The sequence below is a fragment of the Pocillopora damicornis genome, chromosome 4 (assembly GCF_964200805.1).
Source record: "Pocillopora damicornis chromosome 4, jaPocDami1.2, whole genome shotgun sequence".
In the NCBI taxonomy this organism is placed as follows: Eukaryota; Metazoa; Cnidaria; class Anthozoa; order Scleractinia; family Pocilloporidae; genus Pocillopora; species Pocillopora damicornis.
In genome coordinates, this window is record NC_142673.1 from 11,481,113 (window position 1) to 11,503,649 (window position 22,537).

Consider the following 22,537-nt stretch of genomic DNA (forward strand, 5'->3'; position numbering starts at 1 on the left):
GTTGGATTCTTGTTTTTCTTGTCGATTCTTAAACAGCTTTCATCTTTAAAGGTGGTACTGTAATGGGACTTTACCCAGCTGAAGCAATGTCAAATAAAAACTGGAGGAAGACATTGTAGCTAGCAAAGTGTAGATTGATTTAAGGCTCATCTCTTCACAGTGCCAACTGATTAATTTGCCAGAACTGCTGCTCCACAGTAGTCTTACTGGCTGATGCCAGTTTGGCAGGTACGGTGTTGCCAACGTTCACATCCATCGCAAAGGAGGGCCTCTTGACAAGAACAACGATTTGATCGCAGACAATGCAGGAATCCATGTTAAAGTTTTTAAAAAAACTGTTTTTCAACGATTGCAAGCGATAGACTTATTGATAATGGAGAAGTTGAAGTCTTTCACCCTAGTCAACCTTCCTCTCTTTTCGCATTGTGGCATTGTCTCTGTTGGTAAAATTTCCGCACAGCCCCATACTACATTATGCATTCAGTTCTTGGATTGAGAGAACAATGACAAAAACAATAGATTGCCATTGGGAAAACAGATTTGTTTTACAATAGTATGGGGCTAATAGCATCTTTTCAAGTCTGGTTGTTATGATTAACACAATGCGATGAAAGCCTGGTTTGCGATCCTGGTTTGCATTTTCTCAAGTCTGGTTGCTATGACCTTAAAACACAATGAAGTGTGCAATGCATTCTCTCAAGAAGTGTTAAATAATCAAAAGCATGATCAAATCGTGGTTTTGTAAATTCTTCAGTCTTAATTTCATAAATAAAGCTAAACGAGGTACAAGTCTAACAACTTAAGCAATGCTGTTGCGAAGAAAGCATGGTTTGCATCTTCTCAAGTATGGTCGCTAGGACCAAAAACACAATGAAGTGTGCAAGGCATTCTCTTAAGAAGTCTTAAATAATCAAAAGCATGATCAAATCGTGCTTTTGTAAATTCTTCAGTCTTAATTTCATAAATAAAGCTAAACAGGTACAAGTCTAACAACTTAAGCAATGATGTCATGATGAAAGCGTGGTTTGCATCTTCTCAAGTCTGGCTGTTACAATCAACACATTTCGAGTTTGTTAGATAAACCCAGGTTGTTTTACATCTTTTCCAGTCTGAATAATAAGTTAAGCAATGTTGTTTTGATTACGTGTGGTTATCTTTACCACAAGTTCTGTGTATACAGTTATTTTTGGTAACCCCAGATCCTACACAGAGTGTTTAGTTGATTCCGTCAACCCAGTTCCCAAGCAGGTTCCATGCAATTGCCAAAATTCAAAATGGTCGTCGCTGACATGACATTTAGCACATTCTGCTAGTGCCTTCATTACAAATCAACTCATCTGGATATCACTCAATCAAGGGGTGAACTCGACTTAATGGGGTCGAACTTGAAAAGTGTGGGGGTGAACATGACATAAGGTAGGGGCAAACTTGATAGGGGGCGAACGCGGTGCAATTCTTTCAGAGTCGGCATGTTGTTGTGAAAATAGGGGGTTCTTCCTTTTCAGGTCTTCTCATAAGGGTCTTCTTTTTCTGGGCCTTTTTACATAAAACCTGTTTTTGATTGCATGCTTAATCACTTCTATAAAAATAAAAACTGGCTTTATATTTTTCCAGTGAGAAATGATGACAAGATTATTTAAATAAGGAAACTAAATTGGTATTTTTTTTAATGTCTTCATTTTCAGGGTCTTTGAATCTAAATGCAGTGTTTGATTGCATGCTTTGCCGCTATCAAAAAAAAAAAAATAACACTAGAGCTGAATATTACTGGTGAGAAACCATGACAAGATTGTGTTTAATAAACAAAATAAAGTGATCTTCATTCTTGGGTTTTTGTTTTCTGGTCTTAGGTCTAACTTTTGGGGCTCTTTGTTTTTGCTATAACCTGTATGCCTTGTTGTTGTAGATAGCAGCAAAGTTGTCTGGAGAGGCCTTCGACATAGGGCAGGACTGCTGTGGATCTGAACTTGGTGGGCAGTTGGTTTCTTGGTTTTTGTTACCCTAGCTCTGCATGAAAGAGGAAGGGTAACCAATAGAAATGAGAACAGATAACAGATGTTTCTTTTCCTTAGAGATGGTGGAGGGTTTTGTTACAAGATGTTTTGCACACTCATAGAGGCACTTGACAATATTGGGCTTTACTGATTGCAGATGGTGTGAATCATATGGTAGGTATTGGTCAGTGTGGCTTCTAGTATGAGCTGGTTGTTTAGTGTCCATCAGGTTTTCTTGTAACTGCGGTGTCAAAGAAGGAGACTTTGCTGGTGCTTTCTGTCTCCATGGTGAAGTGAATGGAAGGTGCTGTCTACATAGCATTTCCAGATCCTGTGTCCTCTGTCTGTTTGTAAATTGATCCCTTGTACTGGAAGTGGGTAGATCTCAATACAAAGTTCAAGAGGTTTGTGATCTGACCACATGGGTAGGCCAGGATTGTTTTCAGTGATGGTATATTATTCCAACTAGGTATTCATTGTATTTATTTCATCATTTTCTACCATGGATATTTTCATCTGATCTTATTCTCTAGACCAACTCAACACCTATCCTCCTATATTTTCTCACCTTTCTTCACATGACTACTACCATCCCTGGAATATAGGAGTCACAAATTATTGCATAGGAGGCTATCATCTTATACTGCAGGCAATTTTAATCACTTTATCATTCTCATGCAAGTAAAGTTCTATAAACAACTACTCTGAATAACTGTTCCATTTCCCTACTTCAATTTATGACTGTTTTCATCAAAAAATGTTTGATAATCAATTATCTCATAAGCCAGCTGACATAAAGTCGGGTACACATACTTGCTTTTGTTTAGCATGCCAAGCATCTTGTTTACTTGCTTCCAAAGCTTCCTATCAAGAGAGGACACATCATCTTAAGTTTAATTTAGCACCCTGCTGGTATTTTCATGTAGATGAAGATTAAATTGTTCATGGTTGTTAATGAATGTATTTCTGTCTCAGAGATTATTCATTATTTATGATATAACCTGTAGGAGGAAAAAGCTACCAGGCCTTCAAACCCTCACTTTCAGGGACAACAGGTTTTAAGTTTTGACGACCAAAATTTGCAAGGCATATATAAAAGGTGATATTGGGTACACATTTCATTGATGCTGAATCTATTGAACTGTGTTTTCTCTCAAAGATGATTCTTGCTACTGTAATATTTGGCATCACAGCTCAACACTAGTCTTACAAAATAAAATGCAGGCAGACAAACATTGCTTCAAGACAGCCAATATTAGAACAATTTAATTTGTAAAGAGGAAGTAACTTTCTATGGATCTTTTTAAAAAAAAAAAAACCTGCTGTGAAAATACAACAAACATTGTGATTGAACTGTTTCACCAAACTGAATCTGCTGGAGCCCCTTTGGTAGGAAAGTGAACAATGTCTGCCTTTCATCAACCTTTGAAATGTCTTATTGTAAAACTCTTCTGCAATGTCTGTCTGCATTTTCAAAGACAATACCAGTTTGGCTTTGACAAGTTCTGCCCAAGCACATTGAAGAGGACTTTGATTACATTCAACAGGTCTCTGTTTCCCTTGTTGTATTTGGCCAACAACTGTATTTCTACCAGGTTGGCTATCATTGGTCCATGCTGAAGACCAACATGGGTAATTTGAAAAAATGTACCTTGCCTTCTAGATCAATTTCTAATAGATGTCTGTCTTTATCTATAGAAAGTTTATGAGTTTGAGCAAATTATCAAACTCCATCTAAACCACCAGCTGCTTCAGGGTCTCTATAGGTGCTTAGTAATTTTCATTCTTCCAGTATTTCTCATGTGAATTTTTGGGCATGATGCACTTTATTCCACATACCCCAAAATTTTGTGATAGACAAACACTGTTCTTGGGTTTTCACCCCACAAATAACACAAATCTAAAAAAAGGATGCTCTGGATCAAATTCAACCAGTTCAAATATATCTATGGGTAGTAATAGATTCTGTTGCCAGCAATTTTATATTTCAATGTATCCATTGGATGTTTGGTGTCTTTGCTAAACTTACACCAATTTCTTGTCACTTTCTATTTCAGGTACAAAAATATCTCACATTAAGCAAAGAATCAAGGCATCACTTCCATTATTGATCAACTAAAAAATGACCTTAATCACACAAACAACTCCCCAAGCATGATCTCCTCCAGATGTTCCAAGAATAGTGGCCAATATGACAGCATGGTGTGCACAGTAAGTACATACTGAACTCCCCTTGAAAACCCATAAATACAGCCATGCATCACAAATTCCCATAAAATTTGCATGAATGTTGGCCATTAAAGTGCTATAGCAAATTTGGCTCTTGAACACTATACAGCCCTTGAGCTATCAAACATTTCCATCCCAATGCATCAATCAATTCTAATCTTCAACATTAGCCTGCCTTAAGGTAACCTTCCAGGTATTTTAGCATGTTAAGAATTGGTTTGTTCAAATTGTCACCCCTAAGGAAAAAATTGTCTTCAAATGCCACTATTAATTTCGTTTTGCAAAAGGTAAAATCATTGATCATGACTTTACACACATTGACCAAGCCTTACAACCTAGACCTTACAGACCTTTTCTTCTAAGCCATGTGCTTGGAAAAGTGAACCTACAATTTACCCACTCTATATTCAAATATATAACACTTGCGTTTCACTGGAAAGACTAGACACTTTCAGTTCAAATTCCCCACCCCAACCAGGCAAGGTTCAAATTCCCCATCCCTCAGGCAAAGATGATGGTCAAAAGCTTGTGGGTTGCCTAGGGTGGGGGGATGTTGAAGTTTTGAATTGATCAGTGCATAAAGCAGTGTGTTTTGCCAAGCATTTTGGCATAGATAAGGAAAAAGGGTACTTTATTGAATAAATCCATCAGTACATTTGATAACAGCTTAGCCAACATGCTGTCATACACTAATAAAAAAGAGATGTAGAAATTGAAAACTGCAGCATACCTTTAGGTCCCTTTGGAATTGACCAAGTACAAACTGAAGAGGAAATGAAGTACTTTAATCAGCTATTTAATCAGCAATAAACCCTAGGTTGCATCATTCAATCTTTTTTTGACATAAGTTTTCCCAATACTCAACAGAAGCAACAAAGGGGTGTGATATTCCTGTTAAGCTTAGTGCCACTAAGCCAATAACAGGTCTTAACATGTTAGAATTTTACCATTGCAGTAGCTATTATGGTGACTCTGAAGATGAAAAATTTTTGGAATTCAAGGTTGACTACACATTTTAAAACTTTTTTAAAAGCTTAAAAATATGCACCTAACTTTAACCCAGGACTGATTAACATGTAAGTTCTCCTATAATATCATACAATTTTTTTTTTTTCAGAGGGCATGGTAACAAATCCTGCAATCTGACTGGTTCTTTAGCCGGTCAGTATTTTCCTATCTCTGCCCACAGGCAAGTTGGTAATGCTTTCCTGAGTCACTGAGTACATCCCTACTTTCAATGCCAATTCTTTATAAATAAATCTCGTTTTTCCGGCTAGGCAGTATTTTTGAGCAACAACGTGGGTCACTACCTCAAGCCAATAAATAACTTATTAGTCCTCTCTTTTCTCTCTCCCAAATTCTTTGGTTGACAGAAAAAATATTGGTTTCATAATGAATTTGTATAAGCAATAGTGTTACTAACGTTGGTTGACAAGTGGCCTAAAAACCATCTGCAATTAATTTTAATTGTTCACAAAAAGTACCTAGAAAGTTAAAATGTGAGACATTTGGCTACATTTGGTTCATTCATTTAGTATCTGAATTTTCTCAAACAATTCATTTGTAGTGAAAGGGCGAGTGAAGTTTTAATTTCAGTCCTGCATCAATTATATGCTCTTGGTGAGTTTTTCCAAGTCTGTTCAATTTAGATATTTGTATCATACATTGCACAACAGAAACTGAAGGAATTCAATGAGAAAAGGCTGCATTAAATACCCTTGTGTCTCCTTGGAGTGTCTCATTTGAATTTAGGTTTTATGGAGGAAGACCAGATTTACACACGCCATATCAGTAAAGAAACGAGCAAACTCTCACGACTTCAAAATATAAAATTTGAATTTATTTACAATTACTTCCCTCACCGTTTACTAAATAAACTGAGGTAAATCTTTGTACATGAATTAATTGTTGATGAGAGTGAATAATACTTCCTGGAAGATCATTGTCTGTTTTTGAAGAAAACAATATTGTAACAGTCCTTGCCAAACTAGTTTCATTGTTTTTCAAAAGTGTACATATGCTTTTTCTTTTCTTACACACTCTCTAATTGACAGATGTCAGATTGTGACAGACACTTGTAAAAATAATGTTTCAAAGTTTGTTTTGAAGCCTTTTAAATCACCTTTACATTATGCAAATGAAAATATTTCAGTAAAGCATCTCTCTTTAATTTGCATCACCTCTATTTTAATTACTGTTCAGTCGCTCAAAAATTGTTCAGTTTATGAAAGATCTTGCCATATTTACAGCACTAAATCATTTGGGTACTTCCAGAAAGAATTTTGTTAATTTAAAAAAAAAAAATTACATATGTTATTTATCGGCTTCAAGGGTCAGTCCATATGGTGAAAAACTGTGACCTCAGTCTTGAAAATGCTGCCAGTATTTCACCATACAGGTGGCAAATAACATGTATTTATCCAACAAACAGGTAATAGGAATACTCAAAGATATCAGGTAGAAGCTATTATCCTGATTTAACACTAAATTCTTATAACTACTAAATTCAAGGAAATATATTGAGGTTAGAGGGGTCAATTAAAAATCAGAACTTGGGAGTTAAATGGTTACACCAGATGCTCACAGAAATAGTTAATTTTGTAGCAACAGACATTGAAGATCCATTTGTCAAAGTATGTACATGCATGTATAAATACACACATATATTTATTGTGTTTCCTCTATTTTTAGTTAAGATAAGCATGATTTTTAACTGTACATTAAATGGTAGAATTTACATTTATCTCCTTTTATTCAATTTTTGTTGATGACTTTCTGCTATTACTAGTTTCCATTCTTGACCTTACTTTTACCATGATTACTATTTTTTTTCTTCCCAGTATTTCAGAATTTCAGTTGTGGACCTAACTTAATATTTAAAGAATTTTTAAAACATGATTTTTTTGTGTAATTTTATGTTGCTATGGTAAAGAAAGCTTCATATTCTACAAGGAACATTTGCAACTGAAGATGGCACAGATACGTTGAAAAATGTTTGTTTAACTAAAAAAAACGTCATTTCGTCTTTCAAAGAAACGGTAAATATTGTTTTCTAGGAACAACATCACATTATATCTGACATGAAAATCAAACCTGTTCATCTTTTTGCCTCCATTCATCCCAATCTCCACTTTGTACAGATGCTTCTTTACCACCTGAATCCACCCTATTCATTACAGCAGTTTCAGATGACTAAAATAAAAGAAATCATAAATTGAGGGTAGGGCTCAGGGAGGTTTGCTGATTTGAATGTTCCCTTAAGAAAGATGTCGATTGTCGTACAAATCTTTATATTGCTCCATACTTCTACAAATATGGAGATCTGCATCGTAAATAAGGTTACATTCAAACTTCTTTCTACAGAGATACGATCCTCAGCTTAGTCCTTGTGACAGAAGGCTATTCTATATTTAATTTCTTCTTAGTCTAGCTCCGAATGCAAACTTTCCAATATAAGCTATAATTTAATCCACAGGATTTAAAAATAAGTTCATTACAATTCGACCACCTCGTTACTTTTCTGTCTGCTCCTTTTCTTCTTCTTGCATTTCTTCTTTGTTTTTCTAGCATTTTTGCTGTCATCGAATTTCCTTCGTGCCTCATCACTGACCCCCTGGAGTTCTCCTTCGCTGTCATCATCGCTGACCTCTAAGACAGCAAAACGACTTTTTGTTAATGAAGTCATTAGTAATTCGTCGTCTCTCATGCATTTAATGACTAAAATCGAGAGTTACAGCCATGCTCTCTGTCTCTCTCAAACAAAACATGCAAACTGTTACTTTCTTACATGAAGTACCACTTAGGACTTGACCACGAATCGAGAAGGAACACTGGGAACTGATGCTATCGAGGGCGTTCGTCGAGGGTCGAACACACAAGTTTGTAGTACAGCGGTTAAATATGAAATATGTCATGTAAGCTTCAGCACTTGTTCCCCACAAAAATTCAAAAAAGATCGTTCTTAACGAAGGAGCTTTGAGGTCCTGCGGCAGTTTCTTGGTTTTGTTTGAGTATTTTGTGGTTGTCATAAAATAACCACTGAGATATATTTATTTTGAACAATTTTCATGGGATTTTTACTTGTAAGCTAAATGCGAGCTCAAATTTTTTTATAACGGGCACATAAAATAGCATTACACCGTTACTTTTTTCTTCCAGTATCAATCAATAGGAGAAGAAAAATTTCTAAATCCGTGATCGCGTAGTTTATAGCGATTCCCAAAATCCTAGATTCATGAAAACGAACCATCAAACTATACTTCTCTGTTTTTGTTTACTCACACGTGGCTCACAGATAAAAATGTTTTCAGTATGTTTGAGCTATTTACTAGGTTATCAATGCGCTAATAAGCCTAACAGCAACGTTTGAATTTTAGACGGTGATGTCGTCTCTTAAAAAATTAAATTATGAGAGAGATTCTCCTTGCAGCATTGAGTCCGTTGAGAGAAGTTCAATGTTTTTTACTTACGTAATACGAAAAATTTTTCAACACTGAAACGTCAGATAATTCGTGAAAAAACGAACGGGAATTTCAAGAATTGTACACACCCTACGTTTATGGGGAATTCTGAATTAAATGGATGTAAATGACCTTTCCGATTTTGTTTCCTCAGTATGCGAAAAGCTCGATGGTCGATGGATTCCTCCACTAAAATACCTAGAAAAAATTACAACAGTTTCGCGGGTTATGTAAAAATCGAATACTACTGGTACGTTTCACTATATTTCAAACTCTGTTTTCAAAAGGAATTCTCACCTTTATTGGTCCGTGGAGGCAATGCCGAGTTTCATTGCTTACGATGGTAAACGGTTTGCCAAAAAATTGGATCGGTACATTACCACCATTGTGTTCAGAGACGGGAGACGCTGCAAATGTATTATTTGAAAAAGTATTTCGGTATACTAGATTACGCACTTTGAGTGTTTTCCAAGGGCTTTCCTATATATGAAATACTTTTCAAATATTTTAACACTTTTACTCCCGAAACATTACGTAAGTTTTTACAAAATTGCGGCCAAAGATCAAGTCTCTACAAGTCCCACACCGAATTGATAAAGGCAAACAAATCAGCTAAAAATAAAAGAAACTGCTTACCATTTTTCGAAAACTTCTTGTGATTTAACTCCTTTGAGTGCAAGGTCTCCTTTACAAAGCATGTGAAACTAATAAGAAGAAACCTTTCGAGCATATCCTCGAACTCGTCTCTTTTCCCGTCGAACTAACCCAAGAAGTATTGGTTTTCAAGAGAACAATTTTCAAGGTTTTCCTCATGGAAGTCAATCTCTAATTTATTCTAGTGTCCAATCATATATTGTCTTCTGTTTTTAGATGTCATCCTTTCGCGAGCTTTCGCAACATTCGCGGGTTTCATAATGTCCCCGCTGACCAAAATTACCGTGTACTCTTACCCTCGACGAACGCCTTCGATATAGCGTCACCCTTAGTGGGAACTAACACCGAATTACGAGTTTGGCTGCCATGTTTGTTCCGCGATCTGTAACTAGAAGGGTAGATTACCACCTTTCACATAAGTCAAACCCCATCTCCACTGAAAATTCAAACTTAAGAAAAATAGAGATAATTGATGAACGGAAATCGGTTACGAACCCAAGTCCAATACCCGTGAAAAGTGATGATTCAGGAGCCTTTACAGACCCTTTCGCGTTCTACCTAAAAGAAACTTTCGCCGAAGATATTAGCAAAGATGATATGGACAAAGGAGAAGGTGAAAAAGAAGAAAAAGTGATTTCATATAGTAAAAATCAGAGGTGGCCAACACTTGGAGAACCGGTGTGCGTGATTTGTGGGCGATATGGAGCCTACATTGTGGACCAAACAGACGGAGACGTCTGCAGTTTGGAATGCAAAGCAAGACACTTAAATTGCACATCGGCAAAGAAAGATGAAGAGTTGTTGGACAGCACGGCTGAAAGCGGAGGGGCATTGAGAATGAAAGCTTTCTCAAACAAGTTACAACTTCAATACAACGAAAATCCGGTCATAGCAAAGTTATCAGTGAGCAAGGTTGATGATATTCGAGAGGCTCTAAACATTAGGGTGAGGGGGAATAATGTAAGCAAACCTATTCTAGAATTTAAGCATTGCCAACTGACTGAAACTCTAGGAAGTAACTTGGTTCGCTGTGGATACGCTACTCCAACTCCAGTTCAAATGCAAGTTATCCCGGTGAGCCTTTGTTCCCGAGACTTATTGGTCTGTGCACACACTGGTTCAGGAAAGACAGCAGCATTTTTAGTACCAATTATTCAGAGGATATACGCAGAAGTTGGTGAGTTAGTTGAATAAAAGATAGATGTTTTGGAGAATTTCCTTTAACTCTATGATCTACTTAGCTTGTATTTATGCAGTGAACGATATCTGCAGAAAGTCTTCAGTCGCCAGTTGTTTTCCGATATGTATATTGGAAAACATAATATGTTTTCCAATAATATATAATATACAATATGTATATTACAGTATTTCAGGATGATCTGTGCTCAGGTTTAGTTTTTCGGAGGAGAATTATAACCATATCTCTATGAAGTTCTTTTTAGTTTGGATGAACAGTTTAATTTATGCATATTTGCAGCACATTGACCCATGATCAATGATTACTCAAAGGTGGACTGAAAATGATTGATGATGCATTTTTCAACAAATCAGTGCAAGCCACCTGGATCAAAATATATCTGATGCAGAAACTGTTGTTAGGAAATGGAAAACCATCATCAATTTCAAACTTGGAACATATGGAGGCAACCCTGTTTTAAAAAACAGCATTGCCTCTCTATGTTTCCAAGCTCTAAATTAAAGATGGTAAAGGATGGTTAAGTCTTAACAAACAAGACTGTTAATGTAACAAAAAAAGAAAAAGAAATCATCAAAATATGGTCAGAGACTTTCACTGAAGGAACAATAATATTTTACACCCATTTTCTGGTGTAACCTCTTTGGTAAAACTCATTGATAAGAATAAACAGTGCAACAGCATTGTATAAATGATGGCAAGATTATTTAACACAAGTAAAACATTGAATGGGTGATTCTATTTCCCTTGTCAATTCCATTATGAATATGAACTTTTGAGTTGATGGTAATTTTATTTTGAATCGTCTCTACAGTAAAATGTTTGCAATGACATATTCCAAGGAGACAACTAACAATGAGAATCTCCTAAAAACAATTTTAAAAAGCCAAAAATCTTCAAGAGTTTTATACTAGAAACTATTATTGGATGAAGGCAAACAACCAACAGTATGTCAAATCCCATGGTTATTTGAGTGTAAATGGGAAAGAGCTAAAATTTCCTAAGGTGTGAGACAAGATTTTGGACCAAATCTCCTTCCACACTTGCGGGTTGCCAGTGGGTTGACCCTTGGGGATGGTGGCTGATACCCTTTTTAATTTCAGTAGCTGAAGGTGTGATGAAGAGCACAACTCTAAATGCATGTTATCCCAAAGAGATAGTGCTTCTTACTTGTTGTCTTACACTGAATAGAAGGTGTATGAAATGACTCAACCCTTGAGTTGGATTGTTTGTAGTTTTGCAATGGTCAAGATGATGAGAGTACTCAAACCTTCACATGTTTTTGAAGAAAAAAATTCAAATATGCATTTAGTTGATGTTACTCAAGATTAACTCCATCATTTTCAGTAAATCTGAATGTTGAGCATAGAATTACTATGAGATCAAACTTTTCTTTTGAGAGGCCACTCAGTTGATTAAGTAAGTAGTTTTGTTCTCTAGATGAATCAAAGGGGTAAGTTTCTAAAAAACTATGGTGCTGTATCGGTGGGAGAGTACAGGGTAATTGAGTGTTATCAACAGAGTTGATAATGTAAATTGGCCACCTTTATTAGAGGACTTTACTACAGAGTTTGGCACACCTATGATCAGTGCATTGACAGGAGTTTTTTCATGATTCTTTTTGTACATCTTTTTAACTACCAAAAAAAGAACTTTTTTTAAACTCTAACAATATCTGTTGATGGCTTCAAAGCTTCAAGTGTATATTTTATTGACCTCCACACCCATATCCAAATATGTTTCAAGGGAAATTGGAAATCATAAAGTTATTTTATGACATTTTTGTTAGCACCAAGGAACTACCACATTACATTATGAAAATGGTATTTCTTTAAGACATAATGAATTATTGTGTTCCAAGTGAATAACTTGATTTTCCTTGCAAGGTTATACTCATTTTGTCCATCATGTTTGCTTCTATCTACAAACTGGTGCAACCTTGCAACCTTCATAAATAAATTCCCTCTTGTTGTCTGGAACTGATGAAGCTAAGAACTTATTATTTTATTTAAAAGTTCCTTACTGGTATTTAAAATGTCTGTATTGCCTTTTGGCTTCTTTCTCTGCAATTTTGTTGCAGTTCAATTGGAAGGATCATTTTGTTACTTGCTATCCTCTGCTGGTCAAAAACATGATTCATTTAATTAATCAAATTAAGGGTTAGATACTTCTTGTTTATGATTCAGTGACAAATAAATGTACTTGTACCTTGCACTGAGGAATTTAAAATTCTTCATTTTGTGATGTGCTGCACTCTTGCAGTATTTAAATTTTGTGTACATGTATGTCCTACAGGTGGCACATGCATTTAATGGCTCTTAATTCCCTCACATCAGTACCCTAATCCTTAATTTTTGTTGTTGACCTTAAGTATTGTTTGAAGTGACAATGGGCTTCAACATGTTACTTTCTTTTTTTAGAGTTTTTGTTCAATGCAAAAAGATTGTCAAACAATCCTTTTGGTGTGATAATGTCTCCAACAAGAGAGCTTTGTATGCAAATAGAGAAGCAAGCAAAGGAACTGATGCAGGGCCTACCAAACATGAAAACAGCGTTACTGGTTGGTGGAATGCCAATTCCTCCACAGCTTCATCGTCTTTCTTCAGGTGTACAGATTATTGTGGCTACCCCAGGAAGGATGAGGGAAATAGTTAACACAGAGTCTAGTGTTGATCTTTCTTCTGTCAAGGTTTTTGTCCTGGATGAGGTGGACATTATGTTGCAAATGGGATTTGAGCAACAGGTATTATTTACCACAAACTTCACTGTAGAATCAAATTCTCTTTCCACTGATGAAGTGACAAAGGACTAAGCCCAAAATGTCCAGAAACATTGAATTATTAAGGTACATGTACTCTACACAAAAATTTCAAAACCAAAGTGCCTTAGTACATAAAAGTTTTCCCACTCACCAACAAAACAATTAGCTATTTTCAACTGTTGGATCTTTAGAACCCCTTCCCCTCCCCTTGGTTAAGGATGAATGTGGTTTCAGTTGCTGCATGCACAACATCCATGGTCATTGTAATTATCATGTGAAGTATGATATGTAAAATTGATTAATTGATGATAAGTTAACACATCAAACAAGAGAGGAAGTCCACAAGAATGTGAGTGATTATACTTTCCCAAAAACTTAATGCAAAGGTTGCTCACACAGATGCTCCAAATTGTTTGGTTGTTATTGGATATGATTGAGTCCTTCAGAAAATTGCATTTTATGGGATGTGCTTAGTCAAAATTTACCAGGTATTTGGAGGAGGAGCAAATGCAAGTTACAAAAAAGCAATTTGTCATGGTAGTTTTTTGTTACTTGTACCAATTTTTGTTGTCTTTAACATTTCAATTATATCTTAGCTTATTTCCTGTTGCTGTGTTGGTAAAGACCTCACAATAATGAATCTACACTCCAGAGTAGCTCTCTACACAGCATCATTTCTCTCTTTTTTTTTTGTTCATTTCTGGTAGGTTCAAGAAGTAATTGACAAATTGCCAGCAGAGAAGCAAACATTAATGTTCTCAGCAACAGTTTCAACTTCTATTGAAATTGTAGCTGACAAGCTGCTTGTCAATCCAGTGTATGTCTCTGTTGGTTCACCTAGTGAACCAAATGCTTCAGTGAAACAGATTGTGCTGTGGGTAGAGGAACAATTGAAGAAAAAACACCTGTTTTCTCTTCTTCAAGACCCCAAGCACTTCATGCCTCCTGTTGTCGTATTTGTGAATTCTAAGATTGGAGCTGATCTGCTTGCAGAGGCAATACAGAAGGTGGTATTCTGAGATTTTGTTACAGAAAAAAGAAACGTGTCATTATGCTTTTGTTTTTGTGTTATTTGTCTCATTCCTATTTTTTCCTTTCTCAATGATGAGTACCTATTATATAGGCCATGAAGTGACCTTAAATTTATCCCATCACACAAAGAGAACTAGTTTTAGAAGTGTACTGTACTGAAAAGATAACACCTAGTTTGTGTTGCAAAGTTCCCCAGCCCCTATCTTTCTCAGAAAAAATTGAAGATTCCTGCTTAACTAAAATATTTTTTCCTCTGAAGATTTGCAACATTTGCTGCTTGTCAATACATGGAGACAAGTCACAGAAAGAAAGGAGTAAGAGATTAGAGTTGTTTCTTGGTGGTGAATGTCCTGTTCTTGTATGCACTTCCCTGCTTGGAAGGGGAATGGATCTTCCCAAAGTTAGACAGGTGAGAATTCATGACCATGCAGTTAAAAATTTATGTTTTCAGACTTCATCTTAAAAATGTCTCAGAAAAAATGTTAGAGGCGTGCCACTCTAAATTTTCCCATCTCTCTGAAACAATTAGCTTGTTACTAGAAGAGAGTCTTTCCTGGAAACTCTTCCACAGTTTAATTATTGCCAGCGAGATGGTACATTCTTTGCACAACATTTACCATGGGCTTCTTAAATGTAGACAGAACTGAATTTAGCAGTATTATAGACAAGTTCATATTACAATTTATAGTAAAATTCCTTTCAGGAACGTAGGGGTTTCACTGATTACAGTGCAAGCATGTGTAATGACATAAATCACTTTACTGACTTTTCAGGTGATTAACTTTGACATGCCATCCTCTATTGAGGAATATGTTCATCAAGTAGGACGAGCAAGCAGGTTAGGATCCACTGGCTGGGCATTAACGTTTGTCAACAATACAAATAAACTTGTTTTTTTGGACTTAGTGGAGACTTTACGGCCATTAGGGGTTAATTTCCCTGATGAGCTCCTTAATTCACCTTACTTTCATCAACAAAAACAGCGTGACAAAGTATTTTCTAGAAAACGAAAACATAAGCATACTGTAGTAACACAACAAAGTCTCATGGAATTGATTAGCGATCATTCAAAAAGAAGAAAGAAGGTCCCTTAATCCTTAGTGCAAGCGGTTGGAAGAATCTTTTTCCTGTAAGATTGAGATGGATGTGTGTAATTTTACCTCGTAAGTAATAAACCTACCTACTCTTATCTCAGAAAAATAAGTTTAGTTACTTGTCTTCCACATTTGTAGCCGAAAAATGTTGGTGCGTTCTTCCTTTAAACTTCGAAAATGTCAGCCTCTGTCCTGAATAGTGTAAGCGGTCTGTGACGGAATGATCGACCAATCATAGCGCGTGTAGCTCTATAATCACTTGTGCAATTGTGCCTACTTCATATAATCACCTTGAGTTGGCTAAAACCCTCTATAGATCTCAACACTAAGTTGAGATTGGAGGCTAAATCAGACTTTGATAAAGATTGCTTCAAAATGAAGAACAACTCAGTATTTAGGAAGACGATGTAAAACATATGTATAGTAGTAGATGATGTAAGGCTGGTAAACAATCGGAAGAAAGCTGAGAAGCTTACAAGCAAGGTTCGATGAGAATCTGATTGAAGTATACATGAAAAAGACTAAAGGTTTCTTCAACAACCCAGAATGTCTTGGAATCTGCATTCTAGACCTGAGAAAAACGTTTATGTTTGATTTACATTACAATTATATGAAAGACAAGTATGGAGATAGAACAGAACTACTCTTCATAGATACGGACTTGTTAATGTACTGATAAAAACAGAATGCTTTTACGCTGACATAGCTAGTGATGCAGAGTCAAATTTTGATACCTCTAACTTTTTAAAAGATGATAGAACATACTTTACAGAAAACAAGAAATTAATCGTTGTGATGTAAGATGAAACAGGTGGAAAGCAAATAGTCGAGGTCGTTGGTTTAAGAGCCAAGCTTTACAACTACAGAACTGATGAGTATGAAGATAAGAAATGTACTGTAATGGAATAATCGTACGGCCAAAGTTCTGTTTAATATCATGACAAAGCAATTTTCACGATGGATTTTGATATTTCCACTTGTAATTCTTACACTGTGGCTCTCCATCTCCTCTGTAACTTCACCCGTGAATTCTCGTTCGGGATTTACGCACAGAACGTTCGGTCAGCGTAAAGACCCACGCTTGTTGATTCTTTAATAAGCTTTGGAGACTTCTTGAGAGGTTCAACTGCTCTGTTCCTGCTGGCAATATCAACAGTCAATGCATATGTGAAAATTAACAACTTCTTTAAGTTTCCTTGTTAGCAACTGCTTGTCTTTTGATTCACTTAAAACATTTTCAGAACTTCGAAGCAAAATTTTACTTTTACGACTCTTATCTGATAGCTAATCCTTTAACTTATCTAAGGAATTGTCCTAGAACTTATTTTCTTTTCACACTCTTTCTTGCTAAAATGAGAGCTGCACTGACAACAGCCATCTGCTTTCTATAACTCAAAATCAATCGGCCTGCAATATCATAAAGTTCCTTCTCAAGAATAAAATCATTTTTAAGATCTCAGACTAGCTTCTCTTTTCCAAGAGGTAGTAAAGTTTATACGAAGAGAAAGTCAACTGTACAAAGTTACCGACGAGAGAGTAACAAGGTCTCACTAGAAATAGCTGCCTCGTACCTTTTAAAGTACATGGCAACTTCCTATTGTGCGAGTCTTTTGAAAACTTGATCTTAAGCTAAATTAACACAGCATTTCTTTCTCTTTCCCAAGTTCTACTTTTTTGAGATATCCAAAAAAAAAAACTTGATTTTAAGGGAATTTTTAATTATATGCACTGTGGTTATCCTACAGAAAAGACTAGGGTGCAAACTTGTTTGGATTAAAGGTGGTACAATGTTGTTTCGATCAGCCTTAAGAGCTACTAGTATCTTTTTCTCAAGAGATGTATTGACTATTTCGCTAACTTCCATATTTTTACCTCTTAAGAACAAAGTTTTTCGGGAATTCCTCTCTCTTTCAAATATCGAAGTAGAGAAACAGATCCTTTTTATACCCCATAATGAAAATGAAATTGAGGGAAATACAACCAGGCCTCTCCAGCTTGGCTCTTCTTCCACTTCAGGGTCCTCTGGTGCAAGTTATGAGATGAAAACAAGGCGTACATTCTGAATTCTGAAAACTGAACAACAATCATTCGTTGTTGCCGATTTATCAAAAATATTAGAAGTTTTAAAGACGGAGATGAAGAACCTGCCTATCAGCTCGCAAATTATAGAAGAGATTTAGGTGAAGACAATCGTATTTTAAGGCTATCAGTAAATTTGGAAGAGCTCAGAGTTGTTATTAGCCAGTTTCGTTATCTATGACTCTTCCTCTATCGGTCTATCTTCTAGGCTCTAATAATGATTCTTTCCATTTTGCCTGTTAGTTGTAAAGTATTTTCGTATTTCATTGCCATTCCATTTTTGTTAGACTTTTGTTTCATGCAACAAGGCATTCCGCGTTGTAGGATATTCTGCCATTCCAGCGTTTCATCACTCCATCGAATAAGGTCACCCTGTTAAACTCGAGGTGTGGTATTTTGTAACTAGCTCGCAACGCAAAATTAGCGGCTATTTTGGCCATTAGCCGCTAGTTGAAATAGTAATATGCTCTATCTTCCAATAAATAAAATTAATTTTCAAAGTTTCCACGGTGTACAGATCAAACCTATTTAGATATATTATGCAAGGTAAGGTCTTGTTTTCAATGACTTGCTGAAGACATCAGTGTGAAATTATTTTGAGAAGTTTATCATCTTTTGCAGAATTGCGGCAAGAACTGAAGAAATTGTATCGTCGGATCTACTGGACATATCTCAGCAAGGAATAGCTTTGTTTTTTATGCGCCATCCTGATATGATTTTGAGACGTTTATTTTCTTCTGTAGTACTCTGAAACAAATAATAGGTTTCACCGGGAGACATCGGGTCAAAATTGGGTCGAGATCGGAATTCTATTGTTACCATCACTCACTCACTCATCTCGACGAGATATATGACTTTACCTCCTATGGGTAGCGGTAGCCACAAACACCAACAAGTGAAAATGCTTTAACTACACAAAATGGTCCCACAGGTAGCAAATGGTTTCTTTAGAAAGAATGGTCGAACTGCTTGAAATGGTCCAATCGCCTGAAGTGCATGTACTAAATAAATGGTGCTACTGCTTCAAACTGTTTTATTTTATGAAATGGTCATAGCCATGAAGGATCAATATAGTTTAAACAGATAAATGGTCCACTCGCTTAAAAAGGTCCAATTGAACAAAATAGTCTAACTAGATAAAATGGTCTGACTGCTTAAAACTGTCTTACCTAAAAAAAAATGGTTTAACTGGTTAAAATACTTAAACTTAAAACCCAACTGGTGACCAACCCAACTGGTGACCTTAACCTTATTAGATAAAATGGTCCAAGTGGTTAATGTGCTCTTCTTTCGTAGAACTTTCACACCACTGAGAATGGTCTAACTGCACCAGATTCATTGTCTCTTAGGAGCGCCAACATGGTGACCGCGACTTTTAAGCTCCATATCTTCTATCTAATATCTTACCATTTAGTTGCACATCTGCTATTTAATGGCTCCCAAACTATTTCTAATGGGGCCCTAGACTTTGCAGCGAAACTGGTGTCTCCAAGGAACGAGTCATTCCAAGCAAGTTATTCTTTTCGGTTTTCTTCACCGCTAGCTTTCATTACCAGATCTACTCTAGTAAGCCAAGGTCCAAAAAATGCTGTTCAAAATGGCTTAGGCACGAATAAACGATCCCTCAGCAATAAGGTCGATGAGCTGCAATATGTCGCGGAATGTAGCAATGCCGATGCTGTTTGTGTCTCAGAGTCATGGCTGTCGCCGCAAATTTCAGACTCTGCGGTGGCCATACCGGGGTATAACCTTTTTAGGAACGATCGTACGTCTGCGCCTGGTGGAGGGGTCTGTATTTATTTGAGACAAACCTTACCATGCACTCGATTATTTCAATGTGAGCAGCCAGATGTGGAATCTTTGTGGCTTTCTTTGAGGCCTCATAGCCTACTTAGATCGATCTCGTCAATAATCCTTTGTGTCGTTTACCATTCAACCGCTAACGGACAACTCGAGAACGTTGTTCTCTCCAATCACATCCGATTAAATTTAGACGGCTTGCTTATAAAACAACCTAATGCATTGGTGGTGATTGCCGGGGATTTTAACCCAACTTCGACGGGCCTCAAATTAAAGGACTTGACGCAATCAAACAATCTTAAACAGATCGTAAAATTTAACACCAGAGATACAGGAACCCTGGACTGGTTTCTTACGAATAGACATGCCATTTTTCAGTTTTTTCAACTACCTAAGATAGCGAGGAGTGATCACGTTTCTATTTTAGCAGAACTAATAACAAGTAGCACACAAACACAGATAATTCAAAAGGTGAGGGTACGCGATTTACGGGAAAGTGCGTGGCGTACGTTGGGTGCTGGCTCACTAACAAGAACTGGTTGCAGTTGTCTTCGGCAGAATCGTGTATAGATAAGTTTCACTTCTTTATTACCGACCTAAAAAATTCAGTCGACACCTGTCTTCCCTGGAAACGGATAGAATTCATCCGACCGACAGGCCTTGGACAACGAAGAGAATAAAGATGCTAATTAAAAAGCGGCAGACTGCATTCATCCGTGACGGGAAAGACTCTGCCTCCTATAGGCTTTTGAGGAACAAAGTCCAGTGGGAAATAAGGTCGGCAAAATACGATTATTACCATCACAAAGTAAGTGACCTTGAACAGACGGATTCGAAAAAATGGTGGAGACAAATTAAGTTATCAACTGGCCAGGATATAGAACAGGAATGGTACCATCAGTTCTTAGGCGAAAACTGTCCAGATATTAAGTCTCTAGCTAATGTGGTAAATGATCACTTTATTAGTTTGACATCGGACTTTGTTCCCTTGACCCCCCCTGGAGTAACCAATCAACAGGTTCCCCCAGACCTCCTAGTGAGTGTCAGGGAGGTGCATAACTCTTTATCAAGCTTAAATGTCGGGAAAGCAATTGGCCCTGATATGATACCGAACAGGTCTTAAAGGATTTTGCACCTGAACTCGCCCCGCTAATTATGGATATTTATAACTGCGCACTCAGGGAGGGCTGTGTTCCTGATCTGCTGAAGCGATCCATAATCAACCCCTTGCCCAAGGTTTCTTCACGTCAAGAAATTCAATCTGACTGACCTCTCTGACACGTACCCTTGCCAAAGTCATGGAAGGGTTTGCGCGCAGCAGGTTCGTGGCGCAAATTTTGGAAAAACGTGCACGTGATCCACGCCAGTACGCAAGGGAGGGGCACTCCACCATGGACGCCTTGATTTATATCTTACAGGCGATTCACGAAGCAACTGATTGTGGGAATTGTGGGGCTAGAATGTTCTTTACCGACTACTCAAAGGGTTTTGACCTGATTGACCATTCAATTCTTCTCAGGGAGTTGGCGTCTCTCGATATAGACACTGTCTTAATTAAGTGGATTAGTGCCTTCCTGACTGGGAGATCGCGAGCTGTAAGGATTGGTAACTCTCTGTCAGATTGGAAGTCACCAGGAGAGGTATCCCACAAGGACGAAACTGGGTATGATTTTGTTTGCTGTAATGACCAACAATCTTTTGCATGAATGGCATTTGAGGATTGAATTCGTTGATGATACCACGGCATTAGAAATCCTGCCAAGAAACGGTAATAGCTTACTAAATGTAGCTGTCAATAATATTCACAAGTTTTCTATCGAACATAATATGAAATTAAACCCGAAAAAATGCAAAGAAATGTTAATTAACTTCATGCAAAATAATAATTTTGCTCTAAGACCAATTGTCCTAGATAACAACACCGTTGAACGTGTAACAACTTATAAATTACTTGGTATTATAATAAGTAATGATTTAAAGCGGAACGAGCATATTCATTACTTATCGAAAAAAGCTTCGAAACGCCTGTATTCCCTGGGGATTCTTAAAAAAGTGGTTGTTGATAGAGAGGGAATTGTCAAAGTTTATTTGACAACAATAACACCTATACTAGAATATGGCGTACAAGTCTGGCAAGATATTCCTGAATTTCTTTCAAATAAGCTGGAGTCAATTCAAAAAAGGGCACTACATATTATCTATCCATGCCATAGTTACTTAGATACCCTTAATACTACCAACCTTAGCAGCTTGAAAGAAAGACGAACTCAGCTCTGCTGTAAATATATTCAAAAGATGAGTCAAGCCGAGTACAGCATCTAGTGGTCAAAAGCTCGAAATGATCTCAATAGAGAAAATGATCCAACCGATTAAAATGGTCTGACTACATTAAATGTTCCAGTAAATAGAATGGTGAAACTTGTAAAATGGTCCTATGTGTTAAAGTGTTAAAATGATCTACCTAGATGCCATGGTTCAACCACTTGGTTTGACTAGATAAAATTGTCCAATTGCTTAAAGCAGTCTCACTGGATAAAATGGTCCAGCCACATAAATGACCTTGCAAAATTAAATAGTCCAACCGTTTGAAATGGTCTTACTCAAGAAATTGGTCAGCCCAGCATAAATTGACTAACTATATAGGATGATGGAAATGGTATAATTGATCTTACTGAAGAAAAATGTTCCTAATTGTCAAATCAGTCCAATGGTTAGAATGACGTTACTAGATAAAATAGTCCAGCTGCCTAAAATAGTTTTACTTAATAAAAAGATTGTATTAGTGAAAAGGGTGGTCCTAAAGAACCTGGTTCAACTGGTTAAATTACCTAACCGTTTAAAATGGTCAAAATAGAGAAAAATTTTCTTACTGGTAGAAATGATCCAGCCGGTTAAAATAGTCAAAACTGTTTAAAATGGTCGAACCGTTTAGATTGTTCTAACTGCATAAAATCGTCAAACTAGATAAAATAGTCCAACTGCTAAAAACAGTCCAACCTCTAAAAATGTTCCAACCTCTTAAAATGGTCTTACTAAAGAAATCGTCCAACTGATGCTATTGGTCTAACTAGAGAAAATAGTCTTACTGGTTAAAATGGTCCACCTGGTTAGATTGGTCTAATTACAAAAACTGGTCCACTAGAGAAAATGGTCCAACTGGTTAAAATGGTTCAATCAATCAAAATGATCTCATTAGAAAAAAAATTGGTGGAGCAGTTTAAAAAACTGGTCAAACTGAA

The 22,537-nt window shown here is 36.7% G+C and overlaps 2 protein-coding genes across 13 annotated transcripts in view; one reads left to right on the forward strand and one right to left on the reverse strand.

The window, feature by feature from the left end:
• LOC113665571 (G kinase-anchoring protein 1) overlaps positions 1–9,674 on the reverse strand; it is a 32,341-nt gene extending 22,667 nt beyond the window's left edge. For 7 of the 11 annotated variants that reach the window (XR_016185849.1, XR_016185848.1, XR_003445728.2 and 4 more), the window contains exons 1-4: positions 7,732–8,003; positions 7,317–7,415; positions 4,954–4,986; positions 2,808–2,858 (exon numbers count right to left, since the gene is read on the reverse strand). Coding sequence is in view for 7 of the 11 variants with exons in the window: in XM_027181285.2 (XP_027037086.2) it covers positions 2,808–2,858; positions 4,954–4,986; positions 7,317–7,415; positions 7,732–7,929 (381 nt within the window). In the remaining 4 variants the exon portion in view is untranslated. The other 4 variants (XM_027181287.2, XM_089203789.1, XM_089203790.1 and 1 more) reach the window with 3 other exon arrangements.
• On the forward strand, positions 9,618–18,526 carry LOC113665573 (putative ATP-dependent RNA helicase DDX59). 2 transcript variants are annotated; one of them, XM_089203786.1, is made up of 6 exons: positions 9,624–10,514; positions 12,953–13,275; positions 14,001–14,300; positions 14,585–14,734; positions 15,099–15,163; positions 18,120–18,526. In XM_089203786.1, the coding sequence occupies exons 1-6, from the start codon at positions 9,704–9,706 to the stop codon at positions 18,247–18,249; spliced, it is 1,779 nt and encodes a 592-aa protein (XP_089059912.1). In that variant the 5' UTR covers positions 9,624–9,703; the 3' UTR covers positions 18,250–18,526. The 2 variants fall into 2 exon arrangements, with proteins under 2 accessions (XP_027037091.2, XP_089059912.1); XM_027181290.2 differs by lacking the exon at positions 18,120–18,526 and having other exon boundaries at positions 9,618–10,514; positions 15,099–15,525.
• The last annotated feature ends 4,011 nt before the right edge of the window (positions 18,527–22,537 follow it).